General features: G+C 40.1%; 1 protein-coding gene across 1 annotated transcript in view; it reads left to right on the top strand.

Moving 5' to 3' along the window:
• Positions 1-6769: 6769 nt before the first annotated feature.
• Positions 6770-22050, top strand: part of NSF (N-ethylmaleimide sensitive factor, vesicle fusing ATPase) — a 150787-nt gene continuing 135506 nt past the window's right edge. The window contains exon 1 of the mRNA XM_059147645.1: positions 6770-6886. Within this exon, the coding sequence (XP_059003628.1) occupies positions 6875-6886 (12 nt within the window). The 5' untranslated portion in view covers positions 6770-6874. The remainder of the gene's footprint in view (positions 6887-22050) is intronic.

The raw sequence follows: 22050 nt of genomic DNA on the forward strand, positions 1-22050 counted from the left end.
ACTTCATCATTTGATGAACTCTTTTTAATGTGTTTTGTTTGCTAATTTGATAACCAAAAGGAAAAAAAAAGTATCTCATGTTAGATTCATTTTCATCTCTTTGATTACTTGTTTTTCCCCAAATGATTACTAGTATTTTTATTTCATCTACTACAAATGATCTATTCATGTCCTTCTGCTGACTCCCAAGTCAAAGATGCAAAACTGTTTTGCCAGTAATTATGAAGACTGCTTAAATGGATTCATCATAACCTGAGAAAAGGGTAAAATAGCAAAGAAAAGGTTTTTCCTACCACTGTTTTTACCCTACAAAAAGAATGTTGGAGCTGATAATAACGAGACTTTATCCCTCCACCTCAATGACCTGAGAATATGCATTATTTTCCCAAGATCTCCATCATGATGCCTATGAATAAAATAAAGTCCCTGATAACATGGCACTCAATTGTTCAAGGATTACAACCATGTATAGATACACATATTCACACAGAGAGATGTTTATATGTATACACACAAATTTATGTTTTATATGTTTATATGTATGTTTTATATACATATGTTTCCTATGTATATGTTTTTTAAGATATTATTTTTTTAAGTATTTCCCACACTGAACAAGGGGCTCGAACTCATGACCCCAAGATCAAGAGTCCCATGTTCTTCCAACTGAGCCAGCCAGGCACCCATCATATATTTTTTATAATAATATGCAAGGGAATGTATGGGAGAGGGGCTAGAAGAAAACAGGTCTAACTTACTAATGATTGTATTCAGGAGACAGAGCTGTGATTTTTTTCTTTAAGTGATTGAGAGAAAATACTAATTTCATAATACAAAACTCGACCTTTTTTTTTTAATACAAAACCCACAATTAGGAAGAAGTTTTAATTGAAATCATGGTAACTGTTCAGGGAAGGTTTATTAAGCTCAATTGTGGTGACTCAATAAATGAATTGCTTGTGGTGATGTTGCAGTAGTTTTTTTCTTAATAGAAAACACCTCTTGGGGTGCCTGCGGGGCTGTTGGCTAGGCGTTCGACTCTTGGTTTCAGCTTAGGTCATGATCTCAGGGTCATGAGTTGGAATCCTGTGTCTCGGGCTTCTCACTCAGCAGGGAGTCTGCTGGGGATTCTCTCCCTCTCCTTCTGTCCCTCCCCACCCCCATGCATGCATACATGCTCTCTCTCTCAAATAAATAAATAAATCTTAAAAGAAATAAGGAAACATCTCTTGTTGATATAATGTTATTTGTATAGCATGACAAGTAGAAATTGCTCCCGGGAGAAACAGGATCATTTCACCCTGAGAAATATCTTATTTGGAGATAGCTTTCCTTCTCTGAGTTAGACTTTAAAATCAGCTAATAGTGTTACTAGTATTATAGTACTGTTGGTAGTAGTAGTTAGTATCCGTGGAACTGCTGCATCAGGTAGTGAATGTGTTAGGTACTCCATGATAATTATCTCATCTAATTCTTATATGAAAACATTTAAGTTTAGAGTGTCCAAATGTCACACAGTATACCCACACCACCCTCCCCAAGGTGGTCATCCCCTGATGACCCCAAGATCAGGACTTGCATGCCCTACTGACTGAGCCAGCCAGGTACCGGTTTATCCCTCTATTCTGGTCACACTTCTGCTCAAGAGATATCTTCTTCTCTTGGAAAGCCCTACTTCATATGTTCCTTGCTCTAGAAACCACCCTGCAGAAACCATATACAAACCTTCACTTTTTCTCAAAAGCCCTCCTGAGAGCCATCACAGATAGCCAGTATTGTTATGACCTGTGAGCTGTGGTTTACTGACCTCTAGTGTCTTAAGAATCCAGGCAACTCGACACTTCCCAGGAGACTCTGACTTCCTTTTCGCAAGATGCATAAAAGCTCATCAGACCAATTATCTGAATAATCCCTTTCCAAAGACCGGCAAGCAGCTCTCTGGCTCTACAATGTTAATATCCAGGGTTAGGCAGCCTGGCAAACACTTTGGGGCTCTCACTAGAGGATGATCTGGTTTCCATAGCAACATTCATTCCTTTCCATGGAGGATTCTATCATCTCTCCTGCCCACTCAGACTTTCCAGAATGAATTGGTTTTTGTGACTATAGGTGTTTGTCCTTGATATTCCAAAGATGAAAGACATATTCATCAAAACAAAAAACACAAAACACCACCAAAACAAGACAAAACAAAACAAAACCCCAAAAACCCGACTGCAGCTGAAATACCGCATTGCACCAGCCTGCCTTCCTTTCTTTAAAAATTCCAAACCCTTTCTCCATTTTGCTCTCTTCCCTAGCCTTATTCATCGTGTTGGGAAATAGGTTTCTCCAACAGAAAACAAACAGATGGTGACTCCATTTTCCTAAAACTGGTTACCATGGGGGCTATGAAATGAAGTTTTCAGCGAGTCTCCCTTAAGCCTGAGCTTAGGGCATGGATGGCTGACCTGTGGGTTATGATTAGAGGTGCAAGAGTAAGGGTCATTATCCACATAAAGCTCCCTAGAAAGAGGTCACAACCTCTGAAATTCCACCAATAACAATTCGTTTGTTTAGGATAAGCATTGCCGTCCCCAGCAATATTCTCTTAAATTGCATATACCTCTGGGAAGAGTAATATATGAGGTTGCTAATACGTAAAGGACTTGGGAAAAATAGGAAGCAGTGCAAAAAGAAGGGTGTAAAAGGGGCTCTAGGGACCACTTTTATCTGCTTCACAATGGCATCTTCTACAAGAGGGGCGGTGCAGGTCCTTGTCACTTACAACACAGAGCCACTGGAGGATGTTCTCGACGTTTACAATGCAGTGGCGAATTCCCTACATAGCACTGTTCCCTGAAACACCTGCATGCGGTCTTGCTGGAAGATGTTTGAAACCCACACCGTGAAGTGACTAAAACACATCTCTGTTCCCAGCACCATTTATTTAACCCTAGAGTTTCCGCAGACAAAAGGTAGTTTTCCTCTGGGCAATGTGACAAGCACCAAAAAGCTTCATTGCTTTGTTAAATAAACCAGATGACATGAATTCAGCTTATTTCTACTTAGGTTACTATTGCCTTCACTCTTCAAAACACAGAAGAAATTTTTCCCGCAGTTAAATTCTTACAACTGTTACAACCAAAATACCAGAAAGTTACTAAGCCCCATTCCAATGGAGCTATTACTAAGTGATGTTTAATGGGCCATAATTTGAACATAGAATTATATCCATGCAGTCATTTAGTCTTTGAGTCAGGCCTCCACCTAGAAATGTTGGTTACCCATCGGGGAGGAACAGCTGATATTAAGTTTCACTATGTAGAAGCCTGGAATCACGTTATTGTTACTAATAGGAAATAGAGTGTATTAGTCAGTGTTTTAGTCTGTTCTCTATAGAGAAACAGAACCAATAGGGTGTATTGTATAAATATCTGTATAAAATAAAAAGATTTATTTAAGAAATTGGCTCATGCAATTGTGGAGGCTTGGGGAGTCCAAAAATTTGATGCGGCCGGCTGGCAAGCTAGAGATTCAGGAAATATTTGCAATTCAAGTCCAATGGCAGAGTGCTAGGAAACCAGGAAGATGTGATGTTGCAGATGAAGTCAGAAGGCAGTCTGCTAGAAAATTTCCTTTGCTTCCAAGAGAACAGCATTTTATTTAATGTGGGCCTTCAAGTGATTAGATGAGGCCCACCCACATTATGGAGAGCATCTACTGTACTCAAAATCCATGCATTTAAATGTAAATCTTGTCTAAAAATATCTTCATGGAAACATCCAGTATAATGTTTGACCAGGGATCTGGGCACTGTGACCCAGGCAAATTGATACATAACATTAACCGTCACACTGGGTCACACAGTGGTGGCCATATTCAACAAGAACAGATATCGATCAAACCTCTACTACCACCACCTCCATTCCTCACTGTTATTAATCCTAGACATTGCTATGTCTAATTCATCATTATGCGATTATCTTTTGTCCTTTCATTCAAGGTCCCTAATACCCCTTTTTTCTCTGACTCTCCCTAGTCTCCCCTCATCTACCTCCTGCTTCCCTAAAAAGCCCTGCAACCCTTAGAAAATTATCCTGGTCATTTATACTTCAGGATAAATTTAGGGGCACCTGGCTGGCTCATTCAGTAGGGCATGTGACTCTTGATCCTGAAGGTGTGAGTTCAAGCCCCATGTTGGACACTGAGATTACTTTAAATAAAATAAAGTAAATCTAAATCATTGTTAACTGTCTTACCTACTTTATCATTGTAAAAGAAAAGCATATTAAGAGGATTTCAAGATCAATAAAGAGCTGAGGGAAGTATTTCTTTTGAGGAAGGGAAAGAAAAAAAGAAAGTGACAAACAAATGAAGGCAAAGAGAAAAAGCCAGATTTTGGAGAAGATGGAAACCAGATAAACTCCAGGGGTCTAGATAATTCATGAATGATCTTTCCAAGGTGTCACCATTGCAGTAAATCAGCTCTCACTGTTTTCTATCTTCCTCAGGATAGTCAAGGTTGCAGCTGCCTGGGAGAGAAGCATCTGACTGAGCTTGGGTTCTGTGCTCCTTCCTGGGCCGGGGAATGGCAGGGCACCTTGTCTGACAGTATCCAAGTTGCATGAGCTAGAGGAACTGTGGCCAGTAAAAGGGGGTGTAGATTTCAGCAGCAAAATATTTATTCTCTATTGACTACCACTATAAGAATTGCTCAAAGGTGATGCAGAATCAGCTCCACTAAGATAACCTTGAATATCAGAGCAAGGCACAGTTGGGAGGCACAGACACTGTAACAGCCTGGAATAATGTCTCAGAATCCTTCTGCTCCAGCTGGACACTAAGTAAAGTACCTCAAGGGCAAGAGCTCATGTCTATTTTAGTTTCTTTGGTAGACGGACCTGTAGAACTGTATACACAATGCTACTGAACTTATATCATTTGTGAGATGCTACAAAGGTTGGCTTATCATGGAAATATGTGCTCTAAAGACACACTGGAACCTCTCCAGCAAGCTTATCTTTCCTAGGTGGTTAAGTATTCCTCCCTGTTGAAGAGATTAAAGACATTTTTCCTTGCAATCTATTTTACCTAGTAACAAACCAGTGGTGTAGACATATTTGCATTATTCTCTGGCCTTGAAAATAACGTCAGGTCATTGGACTGAGAACCAGTATCATCTTCTGGATCTGTTTGGTAACTCTCTTTGATTTACAGATTCAGAGTATCAAAAAATGTAAGAGGCAGCCATTAAGCTCATCTAATTATACCTCTCACTTTGCAAATAAGGAAACTGGGGCTCAGAAAAGAGATATGGCAAATGAGTTGGCAGAGCATGAAAAGGGACAAGAACCTGTACCTCCAGGCTCCCCAATTCATTCTCAGTGTTTTTGTAGCTTTTGCAAGTTAATAGATCAGAATTCAACTAGTTCTCTTTCCTGATAAACTCCACTGATTTAGTTAAAATCGGATTTGCCCAATAAAGCAATGTGGTTCTCAGGCATAGCCTGAGAGTTTATAAAACTGGCCTGGTTTTGTTTCTTCTGTACCTGGCCCGCCATCAGGTCACTTGCTGATTTTTATTCTCAATCTTAAACCGCTAAGCGTGCCCACCTCTTCTAATGTTTTCCTTTGCTCATATTGGAACCACTATTTTTTCCTAATCAACTGTGAGAAATGAAAGGTAACAAATCCTGTTGTTTCTTGTCTTGTGTAAATACGGAGAGAAATATAAGCTATCAGGGGCAGGGCCAATAAAAGCATCAGGGAATCTGTTAAGCAGAATCTTCTTGCAGCAGGCTGCTGCTGTTACTATTATTATTATTATTTTTAAAGATTTTATTTATTTATTTGACAGAGATCACAAGTAGGTAGAGAGGCAGCAGGAGGGGGCCGGGGGAGGGAAGCAGGTTCCCCGCTGAGCAGAGAGCCCAATGCTGGGCTCAATTCCAGGACCCTGAGACCATGACCTGAGCTGAAGGCAGAGGCTTAACCCACTGAGCTACCCAAGCACCCCTGCTGTTACTATTATTAATTCTAATTTTTATTATCCTCTATTCTGAAGACTCCAGCGAGGCAATGGTATAGTAGAAATATAGAGGTAAAAGAAGTAAGAGCAAATTTGGGGCATATTTTATTCAAATTCCGCCCTATTGTCTAAAATGAAACAATACCGGGGAATCATAAAGATTGTTAAAAACATTATCTTTATAAACAATAATGAATTAAAATATAGAAAATAAAGGTAAAGCAACAATTACGATTCACTCTTAAATCTGAAAATAGAGTTTTCCAGGCTACACAAAAGTTAAATATAAACACCAACATTGATAATTTCCAGGACCTAGGTAAACAAGCTTGCCTACAGGGAAAAGCTTGAATCCACGCAGAACTTGAATTCAGAACCAGCTTCGGGCAGGCCAGTACCCTCGCCGGGTGCTTTTAGGCACATTTGCACATTTCAGTAGGTCTGGAAGCAGAAAGGTAAAAAGTCTCAGAGGCAGAAACTGGGCAAGCAGCAGTGGGCAAAGAGAAGCAAGGCTAAGGAATTAAAACATCTGAGGCCTTGCTACACAGCCAGACGCAAACGGCCAGCTGTGACAAGACTCGCAAAAGAAACCCTTAAGAAAGTCGCCAGCGGACAGGTGCTCTGCAGAAATATAGAACACAGGCACCCGCAGCTCCTGCTCAAAATGGCGCCGTCGCCCCGCCCGCCCCTCGGCGGCCGCGGACCCGCGCGCGCCTGGCGGGGCGGGGGACGCCGGGGACGCGTCCGGGCGCGCGCGCGGTCTCACGGCGGCTGCGCGCCTGCGCGAGGGAGGGCGGCGAGCGCGCGGGGGCGGGCTCTACTAAGCGCCCAGCTGCAGCCGCGGAGCCGGACGTGTCCGCGAAGATGGCGGGCCGGGTGAGTGCCGGCCCAGAACCTGCGGCTCGAGGCGGGGGCGCCGGGCTCGCGGGCACTCCGAGATCCTGACGGCCCCAGGGGAGGGGGCGTGAGTCCGAGCAGATGGGGGGTTGGAGGGGGCGGCAAGCCAGAGAAGGGCTTGAGGGTGAGAGTAGGAGCGGTGACGGGGGATTAGCCTTCCGCAGAAACTCCATCCCCCTAAGGAAGCTCGAGGGGAGGCGACCCCCTCACTACACTGGGTCTCCTGGGTCTCCTTTAATTCTCCCTCTCTATCCCTTGGGGCTTGTTACCGCGTCCCCCACACCAGCCACAGGATTGTGGCGGTCCCAGCCCCGTCGGACGGGCTCGGGGGGTTTCTCCGCACCCCCTTGCTAGGGCTTATTAGGTGCAGCCGCTGGAATGACTGCGGGGGATCAGTCTCCTGCGTTGGGGCTAGGCCTGTGGGAAGGATCATTAGGAACTCATTTCTGTTTCTTTTAAAGTGAAAGGTCTTGGGAAAGGGAGGAGGAGGTGCAAATGACTTTTAGTGTTAAACCCCAGCCATCTGGGGGACCTGTCACTGTCGGAACAGGCAGGAATGTCTTCAGCTGGGAATGGGGATGCTTTGGGGGTGTCGCGTTTTGTTTTTATGAATGACAGTCGCTTTGAATGCAGCAGTCTATGTTGTAGTTCCATGGTTTTAAATTTTACTTCCTCCTTTACCTCTTAAGATCGCGGTGTAGTATGGGTTTGGCAAGAGGAGATAGGGCTGGTTCTGTGCCGTACTGCAGTGTGCCTTGAGCTAAAAGCTCTCTGAGGGATGGATCCTGCCCAGAGATTACACTGGTCATAAACCTGGGGACATTAACTGCGTCACTAGGGGATAAGGATGTGCTTGACTGATTTATTTATACTGGAATATTTAAACAAGTTTGCGTGGATTTATGCTTGCATGCAGATGTCCTATCTAAATGGCCCATCTAAAAGAAAGTCATGAGATGATGGAGTAAGAAAAGACCTTAAAGGTCATTTAATTTGACCTCTTTTTCTTTCTATTCTCCATAGGCTCTCCTTTTATCAATGGCTTCTCCCTCTACCCATGCTTCAGATTCTCTTTTTCCCCATCCAAGGAACCCCACTCCTGTGCGTTCACCTGTTCCCACTTAACATACTTAAGCTTCTCCCATCTTAAGACAAACCTTCCCTCCACCCTCACAGCTATCCCTTTCTTTTCCCGTTTTTCAGCCAGGTATTTCCATAGAGTTGTATACATTTATTGTCTTTTATATTTGCTTACCACCTACTCACCCCCCAGCCCATTGTGGTCTGATTTCTGGTGCTATCAGTCCACTGAAACCTGCTTCTAAACTTAATTGACATTTTTCATTCTTTGTCTGACGTGAGGTCTCCACAGCGTTTGGCCTTGTTGATCATAGCCTCCTTCATGGTAAACGCTCTTTCCATGGCTTCTGTGCAGCATTGCTCCTGTTTTTACTCATACCTCTCTTTTGCAGACTCACCCTCCTCTACGCTGTTATTCAATGCAGATATTCCTCAAGGCTCTCTTCTCCATCTCTCTTCAGGCAGTCTCTTCTAAGCCTATAGCTTCAACTACCATCTCTATGCCAATGATTCTCAGTATTTTACTCCCAGTCCAGATCTGTCCTTTAAGTTCCAGATCAATATGTCAGAATGCCAATTTAAAATCAAGGCACCTCAAACTCTACTGTTCACATCTAAACCCATGATCTTAGCCCACCTAGTTAGTACTTTTCCTGTGAATGGCGTCACCGTCCATAGGCTAGAAACCAGTGGGGGATGGGAAGGTGGGGTGGTGGTGTTCATGGTCATCCTTCATACTTCTCTCTCACCACATCCTCTGCCCCCCCGTGAAATTCATCACTGAATTCTGTTCCACCCACCCCCACCCCTTCTCTAAAAGGGTATGATTAGGGCCAAAGAATGTGGAGTGGGCATTGCTGCTTTAAATTATACCCAAATAGGGGCACCTGGGTGGCTCAGTGGGTTAAAGCCTCTGCCTTTGGCTCAGGTCATGATCCCAGGGTCCTGGGATCAAGCCCCACATTGGGCTCTCTGCTCAGCAGGGAGCCTGCTTCCCTTCCTCTCTCTCTGCCTGCCTCTCTGCCTACTTGTGATATCTGTCTGTCAAATAAATAAAATCTAAAAAAAAAAATTATACCCAAATAACCCACTGGACTACTGGTCACATGGGTTCTGTCATTTTAATATCCTAAAAATCTTCAATCTGTCCACCTCTCTTCATCCTCATTTCTACCTCATTTCCCCAAACTACCATCATCTGTGGTTTGGACTACTTTGGGAATCTCACTAGAAGTCTCTTTACAGCATTTTCCACATTGGTTGTTTCCTCTCATGCCTGTTGCTGTTTAAACCCCTACTTCAATAGTGTCAGGTTACTTTTGGGAGATCAGTCCAAACTGGGCCTTTAAGGCCCTTTGTGGTTCTACTCCTGCTTCTCTCTACTCACACTGCCTTACTCCCTATGCTCAGGTTATATAAACCATTCAGTTCCTTGAACTTTAGTAGTTTCTCTTACCACAAGGTCTTTGCACGTACTGTTTCCTTTCTTTGTGATGTTCTGTTCCCAACCATTTACCTCCTACTCATGGATCACTCATCTACTCAAGGGAAGCCTGTTCTGATCCCACACAAGTCATGATCCTTTGTTAGATGCTCTTGAAGAGCTCCATTCCTTTCCTTAGAGATTTATCTGTTTGTCATTTTAAATTTATTGGTTTGGTTATTTGCCTTTACTGTTTATCTTCCTTCAAAGAAGAGACCATGTTAGTTTTTCATTCATTGTCATCACTGAGTGCTTTGCACACTGCCTGGGGCGTAGGTGCTCAATACCTTTTTGTTTAAAACGAAACTGATCTAATTTCTGAATACTCTAGCAGTAGAGAGTGCATCACCATTAAAGCTAGCCCATTTTAGTGTCATGTTAGCAATGTCTTTTTTTATATGGTATTCCATGTAATTTTTAGCTGTTTAGAGTTACAAAGAACTAAACACAATTCCTTTTCCGTATGATAGGTTCTCATATATTTGAAGACAGGTTACATATTCGCTCAGATTTTCTCTTTGCAAGTTAAACATCCCCAATTCCTGAAATATTCTGTATTCCAAACTCTTCATCATTTAGGTTACCTTCCTTTGGAAACGCTGTTTTTCCAGAGTTTCTTCTAAAATGTGCCCCAAGTGGAACACAGTGATTAGTGGCGAACATGCTGAACTCCTATTCTCTTGAGCCAGATACTACCATTATTAATACAGGGTAAAATCATATTTGCTTTTTTTCTGCAGTAAATCACACTCTTGGGTCATAATGAGCTTGCAGTCAATTAAAACTCTCATATTCTTTTTTTTTCTCATATTCTTTTAAAACTGGCTCCCCTACCCGTTCTATGTATTGTGCAATTGTTTTACTGAACCTAAGTACAAAGCCTTACATTTATCCCCTTTACAGTCCTCGTTTTTTTAAGGTCAGGGCCCATCTACTACTTGTTCAAGGTCTTTTTGATTCTTGATTCTTTCATGTTATGCAATATAGTGGCTTTTTCTGCCAATTTTGTTTTCACCTATAGGTTTAAAATCATGACTTCTGTGTCTACATTCAAGTCATTATTAAAAAGGAGATAAGATGGGTCAGAAATAGCCCTTGAGCATGCTGTTAGAGACCTTTCTCTAGACTGATACACATCAATATACTTTGGGTACCATTACTTAAATACAAACATACCTCATCTAATCCTGACAAAACCATCCTGCAAGCTAGGTAGTATTAATATTGTTTTTCTCAGAGATAGGGGCTCATTAATTTGCCAGGTTTACAACTAACAAGAAGCAGGGGCAGGATATGAATTCAGCTCAGTTTGCTACTTATTTCCTGCTTCACGAACTTAATTGCAAGGGTCTAGAAAAGAGTAGATTTACCTTACTTAGAGCTTTTGGAGGTTGATGTCAAAGTTTAATTTTCAAAAACTACCTTCTATCTTTTGGAAAATCTGAGCACCTTTGGCCCATCCTTGATTATCTTCTTCTGATAACCATAATTTCCTAGTAACTGCTTATTGTTTAACAAATGGAGCTAGCCTTGTGACGCTTTTAAAATAAATTCTGAGTTTCCTTTTTTGGAAGAAAAGCTATTTTGAATTATTATTGCTTTTGGTTACTTTAATTTTGGCATCCTGACACCTTGTAAATGGTATTTATATTCAGTATGTAATTGAAGAGTTTTTTTTTTCCCCCTGTATCATTATATCACATGTATCACTGGTAGCATTAGTAACCTGTATATCTTGTCCTTTGCTTTTTCTGGGCAAAAGAGGGCATCATGTTTAGTTCATCTGGGAAATTGGCTGAAGAATAAAATGTGTGATATTATTCAGTAAATAACATCTAGGTCATTAGAACTTGATTAATCCTTAAAATTTCTTGAAGCTTATAATCTGAAAAAGCAAAGAACATGAAATAAAATAATTTTTGTCATTATCTTCTTTAGTGTATATACTATATGAGAAAAAAAATATGGGATTATAAGTTGGATACATTTTATAGTAAATGATGAATTGATTTAAAGGTATTTGATTCCCTTTGACCTTTCAAAAAGATTGAATTAGGTAATAAGTGCTCTTGGCTGTTTTAAATTTTTGCTGGTAATAAAACAGATTCTCTCATTCTAATTCTTATTATTTATATAAATACAGACTCTTAGTTATATATGAACTCCCCATACAAATGGCTGCCTTTGCCCCAGGCCTCCACACTATCAGAACTCTTACGCTACAGCTTCTCTGAAATCATAGAATCAGAAGTAGAGGAAAGAAAGAATTTGAAATACAGCCTTAAATATTTAGGAGAGCTGATTCTAAGTATGGAGAGGCTCCTTAGTAAAGCTGCTCTGTTTGGTGTTGCTTCTTGGCCCCTTCTACCACCACCACCACCACCACCACCTGGTTACTGAGAAGGAAAGAAGAGAGACTTTCCACATTGCCTGAACTTTTTTGTACTGTATCTTTTATTTTTTAAAAGATTTTATTTATTTATTTGAGAGGGAGAGACAGAGAGAGCATGAGCGAGGAGAAGGTCAGAGGGAGAAGCAGACTTCCCATGGAGCTGGGAGCCCGATGCGGGACTCAATCCTGGGACTCCGGGATCATGACCTGAGCCGAAGGCAGTCGTCCAACCAACTGAGCCACCCAGGCGTCCCTGTACTGTATCTTTTAAAATTGCCCAAAGACGCTGCGCCTGGGTGGCGCAGTGGGTTAAGCCTCTGGCTTCGGCTCGGGTCATGATCTCGGGGTCCTGGGATCGAGCCCTGCATCGGGCTCTCTCCTCAGTGGGGACCCTGCTTCCCCCTCTCTCTCTGCCCTGCCTCTCTGCCCACTTGTGATTTCGTTCTGTCAAATAAAAACAAAATAAAACAAAAAAAGAAACAAAATTGCCCAGAGATCTGACTTGCTGGAGATTCAGCAGTGCCTTTCTGCAAATACACATACAGTAATGCCAATAAAGCCAATGGAACACTTTCTTCATAAATTCTTATACCTCCTTGAGGTAATCTCTTGTGAAGGAATAGAAGTAAGATGATGTTAAATAGAAATCTAAGGGAGAGAACTCTTAGGAGTTGAATGCGGTGTAGAAAGATGTCAGGTGATCCTAGAGTCCTGGGATCAAACCCTGCATTGGCCTTCCTGCTCAGTGGGGAGTCTGCTTCTCTCTCTCTCTCTCTCTTCCTCTGCCTTTCCCCAATGGTCATTCTCTCTGTCTCTCTCAAATAAATAAAATCTCTTAAAAAATTAAAAAAAAGAAAGATGCTAGAGGTAAAATTGACCTAATCTCACATTTTGAGGAGGGCAGGCTAGTAAATTTCGTATCAGTTAGTATATTGATGAAACTTTTATAGCCTAATGTAGAAATCTAGCCATTTATGTATGTATGTATGTATGTATGTATGTATTTTTGAAGATTTTATTTATTTTAGAGAGAGTGTGAGTGGGGAGGGACCGAGGGGGAGAGAGAAGAAGAGGGAGAGAGAGAATCTGAAGCACACTCCTGCTGAGTGCGGAGCCTGACGTGGGGCTCTAGCCATGACCTGGACATCATGACCTGAGCCGAAACCAAGTCTGACACTCAAATGACTGAGCCATCCACGTACCCCAATAAGCCGAGCCTTTTGTAATATTTTGTGGGTGAATGGCATCTTTACCAAATAATTGACCTTCAGGTAGTTTTGGAAGACAAGTTCTGAATGGGGATGGTTTATGTGCAATACCATGAGTCCAAACAAACAATTCAGAATGTTTTGTAGTCTCGTTTCCTGAGGTCAGAGTTCTGCTGTCCAAAGCATATCAGCCTTCTGCCGTGTTTGTGCATGTTACTTTAGTGGAGTTTTTAAAAAGTATCTTGAAATGCAGTATGTTTTAGGAACTAAACTTGAACTCTTTATAATACTACTAAATAGCTTCTTTTTGAAACAAAAGGAATTTATGCTTAAAATGGATGTATTCCTTTCTATAAGTATTTAAAACAAGGTACAAAGGTATAAGGTGAAAGTATACTGTTGGGGATGCCTGGGTGGCTCAGTCGGTTAAGTGTCTGCCTCTGGCTCAGGTCATGATCCCAGGGTCCTGGGATCAAGTTCCACTTCGGGCTCCTTGCTCAGCAGGGAGCCTGCTTCTTCTTCTGCCTTCTCCTCCCCCTGCTGTGCTTTCTCTCTGACAAATAAATAAAATCTTGAAAAAAAAAAAAAGGAAAGTATACAATTTTATTCTTGAAAATTCTTGAATTGGCAGAACCGTGAACCCTTGGGAACACCTGCATTGGCAATATACTAGACACTTGCTCCAGTGCAGTTCTTAAGGGTCCATACTCTGGGTGTGTCATCTTTGGTAAGAATCTTGCAATGAGATCCTTTCTCACAATTCAATATTAATACCCCTGAATGGGCTCCTAGGCCTACATTGGGTTATTTTCAGTTTCTTAGTGATTTTTAAAAAAGATTTTGTTTATTTGGGGCACCTGGGTGGCTCAGTGGGTTAAAGCCTCTGCCTTTGGCTCAGGTCATGATCCCAGGGTCCTGGGATTGAGCCCCACATCGGGCTCTCTGCTCAGCAGCGAGCTTGCTTCCCCCACTCTCTCTCTCTCTGCCTGCCTCTCTGCCTACTTGTGATCTCTGCCTGTCAAATAAGTAAAAATAAAATCTTAAAAAAAATAAAAGATTCTGTTTATTTATTTGATGGACAGAGATCACAAGCAGGCAGAGAGGCAGACAGAGAGAGAGGGGGAAGCAGGCTTTCCACTGAGCAGAGAGCCCCATGTGGGGCTCGATCCCAGGAACCTGAGATCATGACCTGACCCGAAGGCAGAGGCTTAACCCACTGAGCCACTCAGGCGCCCCAGTTTCTTAGTGATTTAATTTCATAATTTCCAACTTATATTTTATGATGGAAACTATTCCTTGCTTGACTGTGTATCTAGAAGCTCTGTGCATTTAAGCAAGTATAAATTATAAACACTTCAAGAGGTTTCAAACATGGGACACCTGGCTGGTTCACTCAGAGGAGCATGCAACTTTTGATCTTGGGGTTTTAAATTCAAGCTCCACGTTGGGTATAGAAATTACTTAAAAAAAAAAGAAGAAAAAATCTTTAAAGATTTAGAGCATGCTGAAAAGTACAGCAAATAGCATAACATATATCCATATGTTCACCACCCAGATTTAAATGTTAACATATTGTGAAATTTGTTTCAGAACTTTAATTTTTAGAAATAAAACATTACAGATCCAATTCAATCTCTTTTGTATCTCTTTTTGATTTCACTAACCTTTCCCAGAAATAACCACTATTCTAAAGTTGGTATAGATCCTTTCTGTTCACATTTACATATGTTTGTGCCCATAAGTAATATATTGTTTTGTGTGTTTTAAAAATATATATAGGGGCGCCTGGATGGCTCAGTGGGTTAAGCCTCTGCCTTCAGCTCAGGTCAGGTCATGATCCCAGGGTCCTGGGATTGAGCCCCGCATAGGAATCTCTGCTCAGCAGGGAGCCTGCTCCCCCACCGGCCCACCTCATGCCCTGCTCTCTGCCTACTTGTGATCTCTCTCTCCCTACCAAATAAACAAAATCTTAAAAAAAAAACCCAAACATAAAAATACATATAGTGGTGTCATATTGTATATTTCCATCTGCAAACTGCATTTTTAAAAAAAGATTTTATTTATTTATTTATTTGTCAGAAAGAGAGAGAGAGAGTGCGAGCACAACCAGGCAGAGTGGGAGGCAGAGGGATAGAGAGAAGCAGGCTCCCTGCCGAGCAAGGAGCCCCATGGGGGATTGTGACCTGAGCTGAAGGCAGCGGCTTAGCCCACTGAGCCACCCAGGCATCCCGCAAACTGCATTTTTAAAATTTAAAATGACATTTGAAATTTAGTCATGTTGATAGAGAGCCAGTTAATTCTGTTTAACTACTGTATAGTATCCTATTTTGTGCCTATACCACAATTATCTGTTCTCTTATCTGAGGATAATTTAAGTGGCTTCCAATTTTACTTTTTATGGTATACATATTTGTCTATATGTCTCCTAACATACACATGTAAGAGTTTCTTAAGGATGTATATCTAGAAACGTAGCATGTATCCTGTGTAGAATCACTACATAGAATTGGTGGGTGATGAGTTACCTTTGTCATTACCTAGTTACACCAGTTTGCACTCTTGCCAGCAGTATTTGAGTGTGTGTTACTCACGTCCTTTTGAGTACTTAACATTGCAGATATTTTAGTTTTTACAATATGATAGGTATAAACAATCTTATTGTTTAAATTTGCGTTTTTATGGGGGCACTGGGTGGCTCAGGCAGTTAAGTGTTTGCCTTCCACTGAGGTCATGATCTCAGGGTCCTGGGATTGAGCCGTACATCCGGCTCCTGGCTCAGCGGGGAGCCTGCTTCTCTCTCTCTCCCTCTGCCCCTCCTCCCCCTCGTGCTTTTTCCCTCTCTCTCTAATAAAAAAATAAATAAAATCATTAAAAAAATAAATTTGTGTTTTTTTCCTAATTACTAGTGAGATTGAGTTATTTTCTTATTGGTCTTTGGGATATTCTCTTCTTTGAATCCCCTTTGTATAGCCTTTACCTATTTTTACCTTTTGGCTTTTAGTATTTTTTAAAAAATTGATTTTTAGAGTTTTCCTTTTGGGAGGGGTAAGGTATGCTTTGGAATCTTAACTCTTATGTAGTCGTAAATAGCTTCTCCCAGACAGTGGTGATCTTTTCGTGTTTATAGAGTTTTAGACTTAAATTTCATTATAGCTTATAATTGTGCATTTTTTTTACCTTTATGATTATTGTGTTTGTGTGCTTTAAGACAAATCTTTTTTTTTTTTTTTTAAGATTTATTTATTTATTTGAGAGAGAGAGAGAGAGAGCATGGGAGGGCCAGAGGGAGAGGGAGAGAAAGAATCCTGAAGCAGATCTCCCACTGAGTGTGGAGCCTAATGCAGTGCTTGATCCCAGGACCCTGAGATCATGACCTGAGCTGAAAACAAGAGTCAGCTGCCCAACCAACTGAGCCACCCATGTACCCCAAAAGAAATCTTTTGTTTTAAAAATTTATTTGACAGAGACACACACAGCGAGAGAGGGAACACAGGCGGGGGCATGGGAGAGGGAGAAGCAGGCTCCCCCTCCCCAAAGCAGGAGCCCATTGTGGGGCTGCATACAGGGCTGCATGCGGGGCTTGAGCCCAGAACCCCGGGATCACGACCTGAGCTGAAGGCAGAGGCTTTAACCCACTGAGCCACCCAGGCACCCCAGGACCTCAGATTCTTAATGGCTGAGCTACCTACCCAGGTGCCCCCCTCCTTCCCCAAAAGAAATCTTTACCTACCTTCAAGTTAAAAAGATTTTCATCTTAAAGGTTTACAATTTTTGTTTTTACAATTTGGTGTTTAATTCATCTGGAATTTATTTTTGTGTTTGGTGTGAATTGGGAAGCTAATTTTATCTTTTCCTTATGTATAGCCAGTTGTCCCAATATCATTTATTGAGTCCATCTTTTTTTTCCACTGATTTTTTAAAAAAGATTTTATTTGTTTATTTGACAGATAGAGATCACAGGTAGGCAGAGAGGCAGGCAGAGAGAGAGGGAGGAAGCAGGCTTCCGGCTGAGCAGAGAGCCTGATGCAGGGCTCGATCCCAGGACCCTGGGATCATGACCTGAGCTGAAGGCAGAGGCTTTAACCACTGAGCCACCCAGGTCCTCCTTTTCCATTGATTTTTGATGCTATCTCTGTTTTATAACCACCTTAAGTCTGACTCAATTGCGGTTTATATTCTGTTTGCCTATATGTGCACCAATGCCACTGTTTTTTGTTTTTTGTTTTTAAGATTTCATTTATTTATTTGACAGACACAGCGAGAGAGGGAACACAGCAGGGGGAGTGGGAGAGAGAGAAGCAGGCTTCCCACGGTGCAGAGAGCCGGATGTGGGGCTTGATCCCAGGATCCTGAGATCATGACCTAAGCCGAAGGCAGACACTTAACCACTGAGCCACCTAGGCGCCCCCAATGCCACTGTTTTAATTAAAGTAGCTTTAATATTCTATTAAATGTATATCATGTTATATATTTTATAATAATTGTATTATTTGATGTTATATATATTGTATGATAGCTTTAAAATTATTCTTGCTATATGCTAAAATTATTCTTAGCCCCTCATTTTTCTTTATTTGGCATTTCTTGACCCTTTTCCATATGAAAGTAATCTTTCCTCTATTAAAAAATATATCTTTAAATTTAAATTAATCTTTATTGGGGTGCCTGGCTGGCTTGGTCAGTAGAGCATCCAACTCAGTCTCAGGGTCATGAGTTCAAGCCCTGTGTTGGGTGTTGAGATTACTTAAAAAATCTGGGGGAAAAATATTATTTTTATTGCTATTGATTTTGACCTACATTTTTCTGTATGTTTTACAAGAGCAGATAAAAGATTACTCTACAAAGCTGATTTTCTTTTCTTTCTTTTTTTTTTTGATGTTAAGCCAGAATGTACTAATAATTTATCAGGACTTTGTGCTGTATGGATTTGAAATCAAATGAATTAGCATCAGCTGTTTGTGAGTAATGCAGGGTATTTTGGTCCTTTGATAAATTCAGAATGAAGTGCTAAAGTTCTCACGTGTTTTGCACTAGCCATATAGATCTTTACTAATGGAGAAAATGGGAAAGTTATTAAAGAAATAAGTTGTCATTTTTGAAATCCAACATTCACTTATTTTTAAAATCCCTAAATAATAAAAGAATATTTTAGGGTTCTGCTGGTGGAATATCTAAATACTGTAAAATGTTTTTAGTGTTATGTGCATATGAACATTTTCTTACTTGATTGACAAGCAATGAAAATAGCAATTAACACTAATTCTGGGTCTTCCAAAAAATATCAGTGCGGAGGAATTAAAAACATTTAGTTATCCTAGTTACTTTTCTCCTGCAGAATAATACTGACAACATTTTGTGAGATAATAGAGGATGTGGTTCTCATGTATGGAATAGCACCTCTTCCATGAAGTATTACTTGGTGAATGATTGTTAAGTGAATGGATGAACATTTATTTCTAAATACCTTAATAAATCATCATTTTAGACAGTGTAGTTTGAATTTTAAATGTTACATTCTCTGCCAAGCTATTGGCTACTGTTCTGATTTATTCTGTTATTCAGATCAATAATATGGCATAGATCTAACTTTAAACAGCTGCTGGATTTCATGCTAGCCTTTTTTCTCCATGTCATGATATTGAGTCTGATTATTGTTTTTATATATAAAACCTTCTAATCAATTTTAGTATATGTGCTGCTGAAGCGAGCACTAAAACCTTCTAATCAATTTACTACTTATCAAGCACAAAATAAACTTAACTGTATTTATCATGTTAAGTGATGAAATGGCCTAAGGGCATTATTGAAGCCTCTTTCCCACATTTCTGTTGTAGAAAGAAAGGAACCTATGGGTATTTCTGTTTTTATGAAGTTTATTTCTCCTTACTGAGTACAGTGATTCTTTTCTTTCTTTTTTTTATACAGTGATTCTAAAAGGGGAATCTGCAGACCAGCTAATACAGTATCTCTGGAGAACTTATTAGAAATGCAAATTTTCAGGCTCCACCCCAGGCTGATTAAATTAGAAACTCTCCTGGGGCCCCCTGCAATCTCCTTTAACATATTCTCCAAGTGATTCCGATATACCCTAAAGTTAAGAACCAATGACTTGGTATATTTTGCTCTCCAATTTAGTTCTTAACAAATTGCTGAAGATATTTTTCCCATATTTCTCTCCAAATGTATATTCAGCCTTGTCATTCGAGATTTCAGGATTGTTTTCTTTTCTTCCCTTTAATACCTTAAACTGTATCTGATTTTCAAACATTTAAGAAAGCATAGTTATTTCCTACAGTATATTGAATTTGGTATTCTAAGTGATCTTCCTATAGAAACAATTTAAAATGCTAGATGGCACTGCAACTATAGTTAAAAATAATATATTGTACACTTGAAATTTGCTGAGAGTAGATCTTAAATGTTCTTTGCCACACACAGAGAAAACTGTAATTTTGTGAGCTGCTGGATATATTAATTAGCTTGATTGTAGTTATCATTATACAGAGTATATGTATATCAGAACACTACATTGTACAAATTAGGCAAAATTCCCTAAAGCTGAACATATATGTATATGCTATGACCCAGCAATTTTCCTGGAGGCTATGTGTGTATGGGCGTGTATATCCAATAGACATGCATACATATATTATTCAAAAGACATGTACAAACATGCTAATAGCTGCAATATTTATAATTAAAAACTAGAGACTACTCAGATAAATAATGGTGGCATATTCATATAATTATATACTATAAAAAGCAATGAAAATGAATGAACTAGTGTTGCATGCAACAGTGGATGAGTTTCACAATCAAAACATTGGGGGATAGGGCGCCTGGATGGCTCAGTTGTTCAAGCAACTGCCTTTGTCTCAGGTCATAATTCTGGAGTCCCGGGATTGAGTCCCATGTCAGGTTCCCTGCTCAGCCGGGAGACTGCTTCTCCCTCTGACCTCTCCCCTTTCATGCTGTGTCATTCTCTCTCTCAAATAAATAAATAAAATATTTTTTTAAAAAATTGAGGGATAGATGTCAGACACAAAATTGTACTACTGTACAGTTCTGTTTATATAAAGCTTCAAAAATACACAAAACTATGTTTCTTGTGATAGAAACAAGATACTGGTTATCTGGGGCGCCTGGGTAGCTCAGTGGGTAAAGCCTCTGCCTTCGGCTCAGGTCATGATCTTAGGGTCCTGGGATTGAGCCCCACATAGGGCTCTCTGCTCAGCAGGGAGCCTGCTTCCCCCTCTTTCCCTGCCTGCTGCTCTGCCTGCTTGTGCTCTCTCTCTGTCAAATAAATAAATAAAATATTTTTGAAAAAGATACTGGTTATCTGTAGTTGGGGGTGAAGGGCTAGTAACTAGGAGGGGGAAGTATGGGAGGCTGGTCACATTCTCTTTCTTGAACTCAATGTGTTCACTTTTTAGAAATTGATTAAGCCAAATACTTTAACGTACGTACTCTTCTGTAGGAATATTTTTCTTCAATAAAAGTTGATTTAAAGAAACGGTAGTTCTTTTTCTTAAACTGGGGTGAGGCTCTAGGCCTTCTATTTTTGTTCTGATTACCTCTCCAAAGATTCTTCTCTTCCTCTTCACCCTTCAAAAGAACATAGGTGCTAAACTTTCATCAAGATATTGGGAAATAAAAAGAGAGCTTCACAAACATTGTTTTCATTTCTTTAACATTTGGAGATAACTTTTTAGAGTAAGAGCACTAAGTTACTGAATAAGAATATCTTAAACTAAATGGTATTTTACAGTTTTGAAAACACCTTCACAGATCTTTTCTTGATAGATCCTCAGAGCAACCTTGAGTTAGCACTCTGTAAATTCAGTTCAGCAAGCAAAATTCAACAGAATAATCCACAGCTCACATTATACTTACTGGTAAAAACTGAAAGCTTTCCCTTTTAGGATCAGGAACAAGATAAGGATGCCTGCTCTTGCTACTTATATTCAATGTGATATTGGAGGTTCTAGGTAGGCAGTTAAGTAAGATAAAGAAAAAAAAAGTCTGCAGAGAAAGAATTCAATTTGCAGAATGGTCTCGTATATAGAAAACCCTAAAGAATTTACAAAAAATGAATCCAGCAAAGTTGCTGGATACAAGATCAATATACAAAAATTAATTGCATTTCTATACACTAGCAATGAACAATCTGAAAATGAAATTGAGGGAAAAAAATCCATTCACAATAACATCAAAAAGAATATAATACTTATGAATAAATTCAACCAAGTATAAGACTTATACACTAAAATCTATAAAACATATTGAAACAGATGGAAGACCTAAATAAATGGAAAGACATCTTGTGTTCATGGATTGAAAGACTTAATATTATTAATATAGCAATACTCCCCAAATTGATCTATAAATTCATTGTGATCCCTGTCAAAATCCCAATGCCTTTTTTCTGGAAATGGATAAGCTGCTCCTAAAATTCACATGGAGTTGCAAAGTCATTGAATCCACAACAACTGGATAAAGTAGAACAAAGCTGAAGGATACACACTTGACTTCAAAAGTTAGCCTGGGTGGCTCAGTGGGTTAAAACCTCTGCTTTCGGCTCAGGTCATGATCCCAGAATCCTGGGATCAAGCCCCACATTGGGCTCTCTGCTCAACAGGGAACCTGCTTCCCCCTCTCTCTGCCTGCCTCTCTGCCTACTTGTGATCTCTCTCTGTCAAATAAATAAATAAAATCTTAAAAAAAAAAACCTTACTCCAAAGCAATAATAATGAAGATGATGTGATGATGGCATAAGGATAGTGTTTTAAAACCAGGGGACTAAATTTGTGGTCAGTTAATTTTAACAAGCATGCCAAGACCATTCAATGGGGGAAATAATAGTCTTTTTAGCAAATGATTCTGGGACAACTGGATATCTTCATGCAAAAGAATAAATTTGGACCCCTACCTCACACCACATACAAAAAAATTAACTCAGAATCAATCAAAGATCTATATA

The sequence above is a fragment of the Mustela lutreola genome, chromosome 15 (genome assembly GCF_030435805.1).
Source record: "Mustela lutreola isolate mMusLut2 chromosome 15, mMusLut2.pri, whole genome shotgun sequence".
NCBI lineage: Eukaryota > Metazoa > Chordata > Mammalia > Carnivora > Mustelidae > Mustela > Mustela lutreola.